Source organism: Girardinichthys multiradiatus, chromosome 8, assembly GCF_021462225.1.
Source record: "Girardinichthys multiradiatus isolate DD_20200921_A chromosome 8, DD_fGirMul_XY1, whole genome shotgun sequence".
Classification (NCBI taxonomy): Eukaryota; Metazoa; Chordata; class Actinopteri; order Cyprinodontiformes; family Goodeidae; genus Girardinichthys; species Girardinichthys multiradiatus.
The window spans coordinates 7,396,491-7,413,495 of NC_061801.1; the positions used below are offsets into that span (position 1 = coordinate 7,396,491).

The window sequence follows — 17,005 nt, forward strand, 5'->3', positions numbered from 1 at the left end:
GGATGTATCAAATACTTCTGTCATGCAATAAAATGTAAATTAATTAGTTAAAAATCACACAATCATATTTTTCTGGAGTTTTGTTTTAGATTCCATCACTCACAGTTAGAAATCAAAGACTTCTCCATGCTTTGCAAGTGGGAAAACCTGTAATACGCGTAGTATTTTGTATAGCTATTTTGTGAGGTAATATATTTCATTTAAACATGTAGCAGTTTATTTATGTTAAAAGTGTTGCAGCAACAAGGTTCTGGGTTCAAATCAGGGTCTGAGGTCATATGCAAGGAGTTTGCATGTTCTCCCACTGCATGCCTGGGTTCTCTCCAGGTACTCTGGCCTCCTCCCACAGTCCAAATACATGACTGTTAGGTTAATTGCCTTCTCTTAATTGCTCTTAGCTATGACAATGCAGGTGCATGGTTGTTTGTCCTGTGTGTCCCTGTTTGGCCCGGCCCATTGAACCCTGGAGGTAGGCATCGTCCACCCCCGCAAGTATAAACAGACATAGATCACCGATGGATGTCTAACACAGGGGTTTGTAAACTGGAGGTCGGGACCCCCAGGGGGTCGTGAGCTGATTTTCAGAATCATCGTGATGTGACCACTGAGGTGGATGGAGGGCCAAAGGGATGAATTTAAAAAAAGTAATTTATCTTTAAATAAATAAATATGAATATCCCATGAAATAAATAAATGTAATATGAAACAAAGAAATGTACCATGAAATATCCTAATAAATGATTAATATAAGATGAAATTAAATAATCAAATCTAATTCTTAAAAGATAAATTTATTTTAAAAATACATATGATTATTTCACTCTATATTTTATGAATAAATATAGAGGGATCGCCAATCTCGCCAATCTCTGGCACTGTTATTATGGGGGTCACATTCTGAAAGGTTTAGGAACCCCTGGCCTAACAGAGAGTGGTTTACATGTATATTAGAGATGAACTGAAAAAATGGTGACAGGAATCTTGATTTTTTTTTAGCTTGATCGGCTGGTCAAAAACCCAAAAATTTCAATCTGTTTACGACCTGTGAACAATCACAACACCCTTCGGTGTGGATGCCATTACTAAGAGAGGAAGACTTAGTTAGCTAGCTTAGACTTTTTGTATCAGAAATGTATTTAAAAATTAAGTCGGAGGAGACAGATGTAAGAAGCTATTTTAAAGGAAACTGTTTTCTTTAACATGTCACAACATGTCTGTGCTTCAGGCTCCCAGAGAGAGCAGATAAGCACCTACATTTGCTTCCAGCTTCTTAAAACAGAAAATATTGTTTAAGTGTCTTCTTTTCCTCACCAGGTCTTGTAAAACGACAGCATTTTGACCAGAATTGCTAACATTTCTTTGGTTTAAAATCCTTTTACCGATAAGCCGATGTGTCAGAATGACCAGAGTTTTCCCATGCTGGTGCTTGTTTAGCACCCGACTGCAGGCTAGCTACCTCAGCTGATAGTCCAACTAATTACACATCTAATTTTAACTCATGTTTTGCTATGAGACGCAGAAAAAAATATGTCTGTGATACAAGAATTTGAAAACTATTAATACTATTACTACAATTAATTTTATTTTACTCTGATATTCTCATATTGTGATAAAGTTCATTATTTTCCATAATGTCATGATGAAAATTTAACATTCATATATTTTAGATTCATTGCACACTAACTGAAATATTTCAGGTCTTTTATTGTCTTAATACGGATGATTTTGGCATACAGCTCATGAAAACCCAAAATTCCTATCTCACAAAATTAGCATATCATTAAAAGGGTCTCTAAACGAGCTATGAACCTAATCATCTGAATCAACGAGTTAACTCTAAACACCTGCAAAAGATTCCTGAGGCCTTTAAAACTACCAGCCTGGTTCATCACTCAAAACCCCAATCATGGGTAAGACTGCCGACCTGACTGCTGTCCAGAAGGCCACTATTGACACCCTTAAGCAAGAGGGTAAGACACAGAAAGATATTTCTGAACGAATAGGCTGTTCCCAGAGTGCTGTATCAAGGCACCTCAGTGGGAAGTCTGTGGGAAGGAAAAAGTGTGGCAGAAAACGCTGCACAACGAGAAGAGGTGACCGGACCCTGAGGAAGATTGTGGAGAAGGGCCGATTCCAGACCTTGGGGGACCTGCGGAAGCAGTGGACTGAGTCTGGAGTAGAAACATCCAGAGCCACCGTACACAGGCGTGTGCAGGAAATGGGCTACAGGTGCCGCATTCCCCAGGTCAAGCCACATTTGAACCAGAAACAGCGGTAGAAGCGCCTGACTTGGGCTACAGAGAAGCAGCACTGGACTGTTGCTCAGTGGTCCAAAGTACTTTTTTCGGATGAAAACAAATTCTGCATGTCATTCGGAAATCAAGGTGCCAGAGTCTGGAGGAAGACTGGGGAGAAGGAAATGCCAAAATGCCAGAGGTCCAGTGTCAAGTACCCACAGTCAGTGATGGTCTGGGGTGCCGTGTCAGCTGCTGGTGTTTGTCCACTGTGTTTTATCAAGGGCAGGGTCAATGCAGCTAGCTATCAGGAGATTATGGAGCACTTCATGCTTCCATCTGCTGAAAAGCTTTATGGAGATGAAGATTTCATTTTTCAGCACGACCTGGCACCTGCTCACAGTGCCAAAACCACTGGTAAATGGTTTACTGACCATGGTATCACTGTGCTCAATTGGCCTGCCAACTCTCCTGACCTGAACCCCATAGAGAATCTGTGGGATATTGTGAAGAGAACGTTGAGAGACTCAAGGCCCAACACTCTGGATGAGCTAAAGGCCGCTATCGAAGCATCCTGGGCCTCCATAAGACCTCAGCAGTGCCACAGGCTGATTGCCTCCATGCCACGCCGCATTGAAGCAGTCATTTCTGCCAAAGGATTCCCGACCAAGTATTGAGTGCATAACTGTACATGATTATTTGAAGGTTGACTTTTTTTGTATTAAAAACACTTTTCTTTTATTGGTCGGATGAAATATGCTAATTTTGTGAGATAGGAATTTTGGGTTTTCATGAGCTGTATGCCAAAATCATCCGTATTAAGACAATAAAAGACCTGAAATATTTCAGTTAGTGTGCAATGAATCTAAAATATATGAATGTTAAATTTTCATCATGACATTATGGAAAATAATGAACTTTATCACAATATGCTAATATTTTGAGAAGGACCTGTACTAGACCATCCCTAATTAAAAAACTAAATAATGCATAAATTAGGGCTGCACAATATATTGCATATATAATTTTTGTCATCACCCTAATAATATTGGGAAAACTGCTTGGAATGCAATAGCTATTTGCTAATAGTCACACTTTGGTTGCAGATAAGCTTTTATTCCTGTTGTATGGAGTCTGGCTGCAGTGAGTGCCTACAGAGAGCTGGAAGCACAGTTAAAAACAGGCACAGTTAACAATGGGAGGATTGAGGAAATGTGGATTCATCACAACTGATATCATCATCATCACAGTTCTTTCCCAATAACATCGCAGTTTCATGACTTTCTAATATGGTGAAGCCCTAGCATAAATAGACTTGATATCTATGAATTGTGCAGAGACAACAGAAAAGATACGTATGGATAGTTTTGGCGTGTGTTCACAATTCTGTTCTTCCTCACACTGGTTAGTGATGCATGTCACAAGACGATACAAGCAGAGAAATATTTCCCCTAAAATAACTACAGAATATGCTGGATGAGCGTTAGGTCTTTTCTTCTTATCCAGTTCTTTCGTTTTGGAGCTATTTTTGCCATCTGAAACGATTACAGTTAAACTCCTGTCCTTCCAGGAGTGGCTCTAAACGCTAACATCAGCCTTAAAGTGGTCAGTCACAAACAGAGTCAGGCCTGTCAGCTCTGGCAGTCTGCGGCTGCAGCAGAGCTGTAGTCAGCGGCCGCTCATATGATGACTCATCCCTTAGACATCATCATCATCATCGCTCCCTGTCCCCTCTGGCAGTGACACGAGGGGTCAGCAACCCCGCAGCGGGTTCTGCAGCAGTCGAGTTCATGCCAAGCCTCTTTTGTTGCAATAAGTCAAAACTGCATGTGTTCATGACTCAGGCATTGCTGCTAAAAACGGGGCTCAGCTGTAGAGGAAACCTGACCAGACTGACAGCTGAAGCTGAGCTCATTCTTCTGCTGAGTTTGGATAACTTTAGGCAGCGGAGCCACTTCCACAGCAACGTTCATCAAACGCTAAAGAAACTGTATCCACCATGTTCTATGTGTTCTCAAAAGCCTACAGTTATGATACAGTACTTACAATAGCAAGGTGTAGATATCAACACTCAGATATCCTCCACTAATCCTGCGTGCCTGAATGTGCAGATTTTCACCCCATCAAACACCCCACAGCTACAGATTGCAGTGATTAGTTCCTGCTGAAGATGATCTGGCCTGCTGCCAGATTACGCCTGTTGGTGGTGCACCAAATCAGAAAAACAAAACCGAATCTGCTGCAAATTTGTTTCCTCTATATCTTTATCATTTAGCAACAAAAGCAAGACTCAATTGCAGTAAAAGATGCTCGTACCCGAGTCACCCACAGTGACAAGATCAGTGATGTTTCTTTACACAAGGTCTTGACAGCTTAAACAGGGATGTACTGATAAATCGGCTGGTTCCAGCTTGACTGGCCTCAACCAGTGATCTGCCAGACAGAGAAGCAAAAATCCAAAATGTTTTCAAACAGTGAACGCAGCACACAGAGCACTACAAGACTGCACTAACAAAACACTCTTCAGGGTTGAAGTTGTCACTTTGAGAAATGACTCAAAGTTAGCTATTTGAAGCATCAGTGAGGTGTTTAAAATGAAATCAAAGGACGCAGAGAGATGTCAGAGGCTTTTTTAAAGGAAACTATGCTCTATGACGTGTCAACACATGTCTGCGTTCATACAGGCTGCGAAAGAGCAAGAGAGAGTAAGACTTTCAGCAGTTTCAACCTGTCATACTGTTATAGTGCTATATTTGGTAAAATACTATATTTTAAGTGTCATGCATTCCTGCTCTGCTTTCACATCATGCTACAACACTTCTGAATGAATAAAGATAATTTGATGCTAACTGAGTGTCTGTTGGTGTCCATTTTGTTCCTTTGTGATTGTTCATAATACCTTACATATGTTGTAGTTTTCTAAGCACAGCCCAGTGATGCTATCACTCTTCCTTCTCACACATTTACTGGAGACACACAAGTGTTAACTACAGGTAAGCTACGTACTAAGGAGGTAACAGAACCAGGCTATTATCAGAAAAACCTAGTAGAGGTTGGGATGTTGGTCTGTAAGCATCTTAGGGCCTTTTCAAAAAAATGCTTTAGTAATATGACTGCAAATATGAGTCTGTCTTTAAGCTGCCTCAGCCTTTTACGAGTCAACAACTTGCTAGGAGTGTTTGGCGATGATGCGTGCATGTGTGCTTTAAAACGGTCTTCTGTGATGGTACCCGGAGCTCTCTCACCAGAGAAGAACTCATGAACATCAGGGCTACTACACCAGAGGAGTTATTTCCAACTTTTCTGCCTACTGCTCTGGAATTTTTGGACATTCTGGTCAAAGGTGCGCTCACCTTTGTTCACGCGGTGAAACGCCGGAAGAGAGGGAAACGGGCTGGGGTGCTGGTACGTCTTCGCCAGCGTGGACTACAAACACCGTTACCTGGAATATTTCTCTCTAACGTGCGCTCACTTCCCAACAAAATTGAGGAACTACAACTGCTGTTGGGGAAAAACAGGGACTTTTATTCATCGGCAGTTTTGTGCTTCACAGAGACGTGGCTGTGTGGATTAATACCGGACTCTGCGCTGCAGCTGGCAGGATTCCAGCTCTACAGAGCGGACAGAGACACGGAACTCTCCGGCAAAGCAAAAGGTGGAGGAATCTGTTTCTACCTCAACAGTGGTTGGTGCAACGACGTGACAGTGATTCAGCAGCACTGTTCTCCAGACCTGGAAGCCTTCATCATAAACTGTAAGCCTTTCTATTCCCCCCGTGAGTTCGCTTCGTTCATCCTGGTCGGTGTTTACATCCCGCCGCAAGCTAATGTGTAGGTCGCACAGCGCATGCTCGCCGACCAGATACTGAGTGTGGAGCGGACCAACCTGGACTCCTTAGTAATTGTCGCTGGTGACTTTAACAAAGGTAATCTGACCCACGAACTCCCCAAATATAGACAGTTTATAAAATGTCCGACCAGAGAGGACAACATTCTGGATCACTGTTACACCACCATCAGAGACGCTTATCACGCCGTCCCACGTGCTGCACTGGGCCAATCCGACCACATCATGGTCCACCTGATTCCTGCATACAGGCAGAAACTAAAGCTCTGCAAACCTGTTGTGAGGACGACAAGGAAGTGGAGCAGTGAGGCTGTGGAGAATCTCCAGGCGTGTTTAGGCTGTACAGACTGGGATGTGTTCAGGACTACTACCAACAGTCTGGACGAGTACACAGAGGCTGTGACTTCCTACATCACCTTCTGTGAGGACAGCTGTGTACCATCATGCACCAGGGTGAGTTACAACAACGACAAACCCTGGTTCACAGCTAAACTCAGAAGGTTAAGACTGGATAAGGAAGAGGCCTTCAGGAGTGGGGACAAAGACATATACAGAGAGGCAAAGTACAAGTTTGGCAAGGCAGTGAAAGAGGCCAAACGACTGTACTCTGAGAAGCTCCAAAACCAGTTCTCAGCCAACGACTCTGCGTCTGTCTGGAAAGGGCTCAAGCAAATCACCAACTACAAGCCGAAAGCCCCCCACTCCATCAACGACCGACGCCTCGCCAACGACCTGAACGAGTTCTACTGCCGCTTTGAAAGACAAAGGGACAGTCCTGCAACCATCCCCCACGACGCCCCCCAACAGCTGCAGCCACAATCCACCACCCCCACCTCCCCAACCTCAAGAGGGGCCTTGGCACCTCCAACCCCCACCCTGAAGTTCCCTCCACCAGCCCCCTACCCACGCCGAGGACTCACTGGAGACATGTCATGTGTCAGCCTGCTTCAAGTCCTCCACCATCGTCCCTGTTCCCAAGAAGCCAAGGACCACAGGGCTTAATGACTTCAGACCCGTCGCCCTGACCTCTGTGGTGATGAAGTCCTTTGAGCGCCTTGTTCTCTCACACCTAAAACACATCGCCGACCCCCTCCTGGACCCCCTGCAGTTTGCCTACAGAGCCAACAGGTCTGTAGACGATGCAGTCATCTTAGCCCTTCACTTCATCCTCCGGTACCTGGACTCCACAGGAACCTATGCCAGGATCCTGTTTGTGGATTTCAGCTCTGCCTTCAACACCATCGTCCCAGTTCTGCTCCAAGAGAAGCTCTCCCAGCTGAGTGTGCCCGACTCCACCTGCAGGTGGATCACTGACTTCCTGTCTGACAGGAAGCAGCGCGTGAGGCTGGGGAAGCACGTCTCTGACTCCCTGACCATCAGCACTGGTTCCCCCCAAGGCTGTGTTCTCTCTCCTCTGCTCTTCTCCCTGTACACCAACAGCTGCACCTCCAGTCACCAGTCTGTCAAGCTTCTGAAGTTTGCGGACGACACCACCCTGATCGGACTCATCTCTGATGGTGACGAGTCCGCGTACAGATGGGAGGTGGACCATTTGTTGGACTGGTGCAGCCAGAACAATTTTGAGCTCAACGCTCTAAAGACAGTGGAGATGGTTGTGGACTTCAGGCAGAACCCAGCACCACCTGCCCCCATCACCCTCTGTGACTCCACAATTGACACTGTGGAATCTTTCCGCTTCCTGGGAACCATCATCTCCCAGGATCTCAAGTGGGAGCCAAACATCAGCTCCCTCATCAAGAAAGCCCAGCAGAGGATGTTCTTCCTGCGGCAGCTGAAGAAATTCAACCTGCCAAAGACTATGATGGTGCACTTCTACACAGCCATCATTGAGTCCATCCTCACCTCCTCCATCACCATCTGGTACGCCGCTGCTACAGCCAAGGATAAGGGCAGGCTGCAGCGTGTCATTCGGTCTGCTGAGAAGGTGATTGGCTGCAGTCTACTGTCGCTCCAGCAACTGTACACCTCCAGGACCCTGAAGCGGGCAGGGAAGATTCTGGCTGATCCCTCCCACCCCGGTCACAGACTCTTTGAGACTCTCCCCTCTGGCAGGAGGCTGCGGTCCATCCGGACCAAAACCTCACGCCACAAGAACAGTTTTTTCCCATCTGCCACCAGCCTGGTTAACAAAGCCCGGAAACCACCCTGACACTCGCCCTCACCCCCCCCCCCCCCCCCCCCTGCCTTTTTTTTTGCTGACAGGACACTTGTAACCTGTAACTCTATGCGTTACATTAACGCTCAGCTTGGACTCCTGCTTTACTTGCACAATGATCACCTGCACTGTTGTATTGCTCTTGCATCTTATACTGCTCTATACTTACTCTCACTCACTTAAAACTGTGCACATATATTTATATTATATTGTAGATATGTTTATACTGTTTAATTTGTACTGTATTGCACTAACTACGCCAAAACAAATTCCTTGTATGTCCAAAAACGTACTTGGCAATAAAGCTTTTCTGATTCTGATTCTGATTCCGATGTGTACAATGTTTAAGATCACTGAGGTCAATAGTTCCTTTCAGATAATCTTTGCAAGAGTTCTTTAGGACTCGTCATCAGATAACGCTTCCCAAGACAGAATGAGAGGGGTTGAAGTCAACCCACTGATATTATGCCTAGCAACCTTCGCGATGAGGTGTGGGGGTAATACAAGATTGTACAACAAGTATAATGTGTTCATATGGTACAAAGCAAATGTAACAGAGGCAGCTCAGTCCATGGGTTCAGAGAGAGGCATACAATTATATTCCCCCAGCGCCTGATATGGGATAGACGCACATTAGCACAATCTGATGCAGATAATAACATGTTGTAAATGGCACACAACAACATTGCTTGTATTTAAAGAACTAGCTGTATACAAACAGAATGCATGGGGACTGTCAACAACAGTGATCCCAGCTGCATCCTCTGAAAGGGATCTCACTGGATCAACTTGGATGATGTGAATGTCAAAATGATCTGCAAGAGGGAGTATTTCCCATTGATGATTTGATCTTATCTAACTTCCCCCCATTTCACACATACTTGCTACCTCGGTCCTATAGCTTCCTCCTTCTGCAGCTCATTAGGCTGACAATGGTTGGCTGACCTCAACCCCCCATGCTGTCTTGGTCCTTACAAAGGTCACACTAAGGCTTTAGATATTCGCAAACAGAATGCAAAGTGTCCCAAACTGTGCAGTCAACAAAAGGCTGAAAGGGGATCAGCAAAGTCCAGATTAACATTTATACTAAACTTTTTCGCAATATTCAAATTTTCTGACACTGAAGGCTTGAATTATTTTGCTCTGTGTGTAACGAATCTATATAACAGATTTCCACAAGACCGTTATTAAAGAGAAGAATTGTAAAAACAAATAAATAAAATAATAAATCTAAAGATAGGAACTTGGGTGTGTACATTATATTTTGTATACAGAATAGGGAAAAAAAAAAAAAAAAAACACTTGCAGATTTCTTAGTTTTCCTACTTTCAGCTGGGTAAACTGAAAGCTCAATGTTTTCATAAGCGAGGAATTGACTGCAGTTGACTCCCCTCCAGAAACATGTCATCCTGAAAAGCAGAACCCGATCAGAAGTCATCTGTGGTCACATGATTTGAGAAATCTAACAGTATGGTTGTTGCCAATACGTTTGGCAGTGATGCAAACTTTGCACTGCAGCTGTTTTCAGTTTAGTATGCAGAAGACTCAGAAGCTCAATGACTTATTTCAAAGTGAAAAGGTTTCATTTCTCACAGAAAAGAAAACGTTTTTTATTACACCAGCAGAAAAGGGTTAATTTTATTTCTATGTAGGTGTGTCATCAGCACAGGTGAAACAGTCAGGTGCAGCAGATGAACAGTCTGATTGCTATAAAAGTTGTGACGATTGGGCGTTTCCTGGCCAATACCAAGTTTTTTTGCTTTTAGATTTGAACTGCCGATTCAGATTTTCACTGTTCTAACCTCTAAGGGATATAACACACATTAGAAATAAATGTGCTGCAGGTTCCATGACAGAAGTAGGAGTTTTGAACCCAACAGAAAATAAAGGAATTATGAAATTATCCCCATCTATGTATCAGAGTTTACGCCCCACAGCTTTATTCAACTAAAAAAGTGCATTACAGTAAATGCTGATGGTTTATGTAAACGTTAGAACATGGTGGGAGTTCTTAGTTTTGATGCATTTCATGAACACAAAAAAAATCGAATTTTCCAGGTCTTGACCAAACAATCAGAGCAGATCAAGTGAAAATTGACTCATTCTCTGACTGTGTGACTGCTCCATCTGTATTTATATGCAGCCTTCATTGCCTTGCATCGAATTTGTCTCGGGTATAAAGAAACAGCAGCTCATAAAAGTCTGCTTTCAGTCTCCTCGTGGTAAAACACTGCAGAATCATGTTCCCACCAGTGCAGAGCTGGCTCAACATTTGCAGCAGATGGCTGTGGGTGCCTCTGCCTGCACATCAAAAGGGACAGTTTTCAAACAACAGTCTCGCGATAGGAGGGAAAAATATCACAGCCAGGCTGAAATTCTGCAGGACGTGTTGTAAACTGACCCTCTACATTGATTTATAGATTGTAGAATGTTGTTCTTCAGTATATTATAAGGTGTGGAGGACAATATAGAAAAATTCCAAAGCCACAAAAGGACATTTGTGCCACTGCCAAAACCAGAAGAAGTTTCTCATTTGACTTGAGTTCTCAGTCTGCACCCTTTTGGCTGCTATTGTAGACCATGAATGAGTTGATTCAGAGACTAGTTTGTGTTCATATTATGCATTAAGAACAGTATTGTTTTTTTGAACACATTTCTAACAAGCAGTTTGACATTTTTGCAAAACAGCAACAAAATAATCACAATTTTGGCCATTTTCCAGTGATAGAGATGATGAATATTTAGGTTTACCCAACAGACCTCGCCACTACACTATTGGGCGGAGAACAACACATGATGACTTTAAAAAGAAAAAGGATCCAAAGCCTACAAGGAATTTTTTGTCCACTTTTGAACTAAATGTATTAAACTCTGCAGAAATGATACCACCATCTCATATCAAGAGTTTATAACAAGAAATATGATGAATCTGAATACATTAAGTAGAAGAAACAACAGTTCTGTGGAAGTAAAATAGTCTCATTAGAATCAGACATTTTTTAGACATTAAATCTATAACACTGAATTTTTATCATGTGCAATTATGTGAATTTTTTTGTACTTAAAATTTGCCAGCAGGCGCGGCGCTGATGGTGTAGGGGTTAAAGCGCGCGACCATGTGCAGAGGCTGCAGTCCTCGAAGCGACCGTCCCGGGTTCGAGTCCCGGACCCGGCGACGTTTGCCGAATGACTCCCCCTCTTTCTTGTCTGCCTACTGTCTAAATAAATAAATAAAGGCCACTACTGCCGAAAAAATTCGCTTGCAAATGTGTTGACCTTCGGGTGACTCAAGCCAAAGCAAACAGCACTCGATCGAGTCGAGCGTCTTTTAGCCAATCAGATTATGCTTGTCTGATCACGTGACACACCATTGCCTTGGGCAGAGGCGAGTATCTTAACAATTTACTGGATAGTGGCTTAATGAAGATCAGTGATGAGATTCAAATGGGCGTTAATTACCTGGCGTTTTGTAAAAATATATTTTTGGCAGAAAAATCTCATCACTGTGAATTCATAACAGTGTTATAAATTCAATGTCTAAAAAATGTCTGATTCTAATGGGACTATTTTACTTCCATACAGTTCCAGTTTTACATGAACAGGCTTCTCATTCAAATCATTCATTCATGGGTTTGTGCATTCTGGATACATGATTCTTACCCCTTTCCCTCTCCTAATGCTACTAAATCTGAACCAGAACTCAGTCCAGACAAAATACGGTCTCAGTGCTGAAAGCCTCCAAATAACTGCATGCACAGAAAGTGGAAGAAAAGATATGCTCAAGCTGCCGAAGAACAGACATTTTACATGCAGAATGGGACGAATTTATTGACACTCAGAGTAAATATGTGTAAAACATCTTAAAATAAGTCCATCTTCTTGCAGCAGCAGCACAATCTAACACTGGATTTTTTTGTTTTGGAAAATTCAACTTTTAATTTGAGCATCTTTATCCAGTGGTAATGATTCTTGTGTTAAGATTTTATAGTTTTCAACTAAATCCCACGGTTAACACTTTGCACACCTCCATGTTGCCAGCAGGACATTGCATAAGGCTGGAGCATACAGAGAGAATGACTTTCGACTCTCTTTGCACAATCTCTCTAGATCAACCCGCTTCCTCACAGATGCTCTGTTCTCTCCAGCTCAGCCCCACAGGTTTTCCATTGGATTTAGGTCCTGAGACTGAGGTGGCCTTGGAAGTAGACTTGATTTTGTTCCAGTTTTGATTTGGCCATATGTTTTGGATCACTATCCTTCTGAAAGAACCGGTGACGACCCATTCACAGTATACTGGCAAGAGTCCACTAGTTTTTATTTACTCCCCTGGTATTTCATGATGCCATGCACTCTAACAAGGCTTCCAAGAGCTAAGAAAAAGAAACGGGGCCACAACATCACAGATCCTCCACCCTACTTAACAGTGGACATGAGGTGTTTTCCCACATATTCATGCTTTGGTCATGCCAAACCCAGTTGGAGTGTTTGCAGCTGAAAAGCTCAATCTTAGCCTGATTTGAGCGAAACACAGAGTTCTACTTAAAGTCCCGGTAGAGCTTAGCATGCTCCCCTTGTTTACATTTGTGATGGTAGGACAGAAAGGCCTTTTTCTGACACCAATCCCAGATAACCGGTTGCCATGTAGATACCATTTAATAGCTGCTATGGAGCCGTGGTCACCTAAAGATGCCACTCTGTATTACAGATCTCTATCAGTCTCTGACCAACTAAATAAATCAGAAATATAAAATTATTTTTTAAGTAGTATTTATTTTAAAAGGATTGTTTGGGATAACAATGATTGTACCATTAAAGATTTTGTTTAAAACATTTATCATTATGTTTTAATAATTCTAATTTATTATAATTGTTATAATATATCAGTCAGTCAGTCATTTTCTATACCGCTTCTTCCATAGTGGGTCGCGGGGAAGCTGGTGCCTATCTCCATGGGCCGGAGGCAGGGTACACTCTGGACAGGTCGCCAGTCCATCGCAGGGCAACACAGACACACACAGGACAAACAACCACGCACACACTCATTCACACCTCCAGGCAATTTACAGAGACCAGTTAACCTAACAGTCATGTTTCTGGACTGTGGGAGGAAGCCGGAGTGTTTTAATATGTCATCGTAGAAAATATGAAGGTTTAAGTCTGTCTATATAGTACGTATCTTAAAGGGCTTTTTGTCTTTAACAGGGGTCAGACCATCTGTAAATGTAGGCTGCTGTGTTCCTCAGAGTGTTATTGACCAGTGCAGACAGCTTTTTGTTGATGTGCTGATGTAATGGCAGCAGCTCATGTGTTTGATGATGGATACACAAACACACACACACACACACACACACATCATCTCACATGAACACTGACCTTTCTTGAACTCCTCCAGCATGGCATCCAGCTTGGTGTCGTGAAACACAAAATGCACCGGGTGGTTGTAGAACTTGGTGATGGTCTTCAGGTTGCTGCAGTCGTCTGGGTCTACGAACGCCAGGTCCTTGACGTACAGGATGTCCACGATGTTGGACCTCTCCTCGTCGTACACGGGGATGCGGGTGTAGCCGCTCTCCATGATCTCCGACATGGTGTTGAAGTCCAGCACGGCGTCTGCCTGGATCATGAAGCAGTTCCCCAGGGGCGTCATCACGTCCTCGACCGTTTTGGTCCTGAGCTCCAGGGCTCCCTGGATCATGTTCAGCTCCTCTTTATCCAGGTCGTTGTAGGGCTCCGTCACCCTGAGCATCCCCACCAGCTTCTCTCGGTTGTACACGGTCCCGATCTCCTGGCCCAGCAGGACGTCCAAGAGCTTGCTGACCGGGAAGGAGAGCGGGAAAGTGAGGAGCATGAAGAGCTTGGTGACCGTGATGGTGTTGGCTCCCACGGCCAGTCCGTGGCGGGAGCACAGTGCCTGGGGGACGATCTCCCCGAAGATCACAATGCCGATGGTGGAAGCCACCACCGCGCCCAGGCCGGACCCGATCAGGTCATCCAGGAGGATGGTGAGGGTGGTGTTCACCAGCACATTGCCCAGCAGGAGGGAGCACAGCAGGTAGTTCCCCTTGCTGCGGATTGGCTCAATCTTCCTCGCGTACTTCTTCTCCTTGTCGGTGCCGCAGCTTTGGACGATGCGCAGCTCCATGGGGTCCAGCGCCATAAGGCCGAGGTTCAAGCCGCTAAACATCCCGGACAGCACCAACAGGCAGGAAATCAGGATCGCCTGCAGCCACATGGGCAGGAGTGACTTCTTCTCCTCCACCACCAGCAATCTGCCATCACTCTCCCCCAGCAGCACCCACCTGGTGCCATCCTCGCTCAGCGTGCATAGAGCATACTCCTTCTGCGGCTCGCTTTTGCGCAGCGGCTTAACGTGCACGCTGAGCACCCCGGACGTGCCCCGGCTGGTCACGTTCATGTAGTTCTCGATTTTGATGTCTTTCGTGAAGTCAACACAAGTCCTGTCCGGCGTGTCCATCATACCGCTGCCTCCCCTGGCCGCCGCGACAGCCTCTTCCCGCTCATCCTCCTCCTCCTCGTCCCCGCCGCCGCCGTCCGCCAGCTCCGTGAAGCGGATCAGCGTCCAGGCGCCCGAGTGGAGCTGCAACCCGTAAAACCGGAGCTGCACGGTGCTCTCCTCGGTCACCTGGATGACACCGTCGTCATTGGTACTGGACGGCTTGTCGCTTCGCTCGAGCCGCATGCCAAGGACCTGAGTCCCGCCGCTGACCCGGGCGGATCCAGCCGCCGCTGCGGTCTCCGACCGGCCGCCGACCGCGCTCCATAGGCAGATAATGACAGTGAGAACGTAACCCTGCTGCCCGCTCCATTCTGTCGCCATGTTTGTTTCTCTGCTCGGCAACCTGGGAGCTGACGTCATTTACTCATGTCCGAACGGCTCCGCCTTCCTCTGGCCCTCCATCTCTCTCACACACACAAAGACACACACACACTCGCCAGGTAACAGCGCCAACCGGACAGCGACAGGTATGGCTGGGAAACTAACGTTTCCCCGCTAACTGTATCCTTGACGTGACGCACAGCCCGGAGCGCTCGGCCTCCCCCTCCTCTATCCTGGACACCGGGCACTGCGGCACGCAGCAGGACGGACGCTGCTGCCGGTTGTGTTGCGGTCAGCGGTTTGGCACTCATTTGATTTGTGAGCCAACTGCTGTTATGTAAAGGCACAGGGGATGTGCACCTCCCCAACCCGACCCCCTCCCTCCATCCCCTCCCTCTCTCCCTCCATTCCCCATCCCGCATCCCCTTGACACCGAGCCCGGTCCGGGATGCTGGATGCAGAGACATTACCACCACAGGCACGGTACCCTCCACAGCCGGAGTCCCTCTTGTGCTTACAGCATTAATTATAGTTCTGTTACATAATCAGACTGTCTCTGTGGAAGAATGCGGATGTCTTTGATACAGTCTAAGTAAAAAAAGAAAAGAAATCAACAAATCTGTAAATTTTATTTTTACGAATTGGGATTAAAAAAAATCATTTGCCTCCATGTTAATCTGCCCTCCGAATCAGTTAGATGTTTGTTGGTTGTATTGTTTTTATTATTAGATCCTAATATTCACTGATCAGCTATTATGTAATACAGCCAGTAATGTTATCCTGACTTAATGCGCCACCTGGTGGATACATCAGGTATTGATTGACCAGAATCAGCTCGAGATGAGGACGGATCAGATAAGCAATATAGGGTAAATAGTTCCGTACTTTTCGTCATCGTTTATTATGACATCGGTAATCACTTTGACCCTTTTTCTTTTTTAACCATTTATTGTATTTTCTATAATTATGTAAATGCAAGGTCTCCATCTCCCCCCCCACCCACATTTAGCATATGTCTGTCAACATTGATTATCCATTTAAGGCCTGTTTTATGAGTTTTTTAAGCTCAGTTAAACTCAGATAAAGGTCAGGGACACATTTGGTGTGCCTGTAGCCAATCTGTATCCCAGTCTGAATATTTTTACACAGTTTTGCCATCCTCTGGGGTTATTTTGTGTCTTTTTAAATCATTTATTAGCCATTTTGTTGTTGTTCTTTACTATTTGTGATGTTATATTTTTTTAAATGTTAGGATTAGACGGTCCCATATCTTTTAATTTTACATTTACATAATTTTACAAATAGAATGTAATTGTTCATGTGAGTGACCTCATTTAGTGGCAACTCCATATTTACCATCTTTTACAGAACATTTCCACCATCCTTCCTCAGCACATATAGAAACCATGTCAGCCTTGCCGTTCTGACTTTGTCTCACAGTTTTTTCTCCTGATCTTTCACATCAACATACTCTTCTCTAATCAGGTCTATTGTGGCCACTCTCAATGAAAATCCTGTCTTCTTCAGCTCTGCACATCCAGCTATGCCTAGTGCCACTGCCCCTAAACCATACTGGTCAACCTTTATCTTGTACATTGATGTGAACTCTTCCTCACCTCACTGGTGCACTGCCAGCTCAGAATGTTCGACCCGAGGTACTTAAACCTATCCACTTTCAATACTTCTACTCATTTCAGGTTTATTGTTTCACCTGCCTGCCTCTCATTCACACACCTGGATTCCATTTTGTTCCAATCAACTTTCATTCCTCTCTTCTCAAGGCTACTGCTTTCACTACAGTACACAGAGTTATTTTGCATCATTTACGAAGACTCCTAGTTGACCTCATCATTGATCCTTTCGTCAACACTGCAAAAAAAGGGTCTCAGAGCTAAAACCTAATATCCACCA

At 44.6% G+C, this 17,005-nt stretch overlaps 1 protein-coding gene across 1 annotated transcript in view; it reads right to left on the reverse strand.

Moving 5' to 3' along the window:
* Positions 1-15,481, reverse strand: part of LOC124872661 (metal transporter CNNM4) — a 41,813-nt gene extending 26,332 nt beyond the window's left edge. The window contains exon 1 of the mRNA XM_047372910.1: positions 13,630-15,481. Coding sequence (XP_047228866.1) covers positions 13,630-15,133 — 1,504 coding nt within the window. The 5' untranslated portion in view covers positions 15,134-15,481. The remainder of the gene's footprint in view (positions 1-13,629) is intronic.
* Between the last annotated feature and the right edge of the window lie 1,524 nt (positions 15,482-17,005).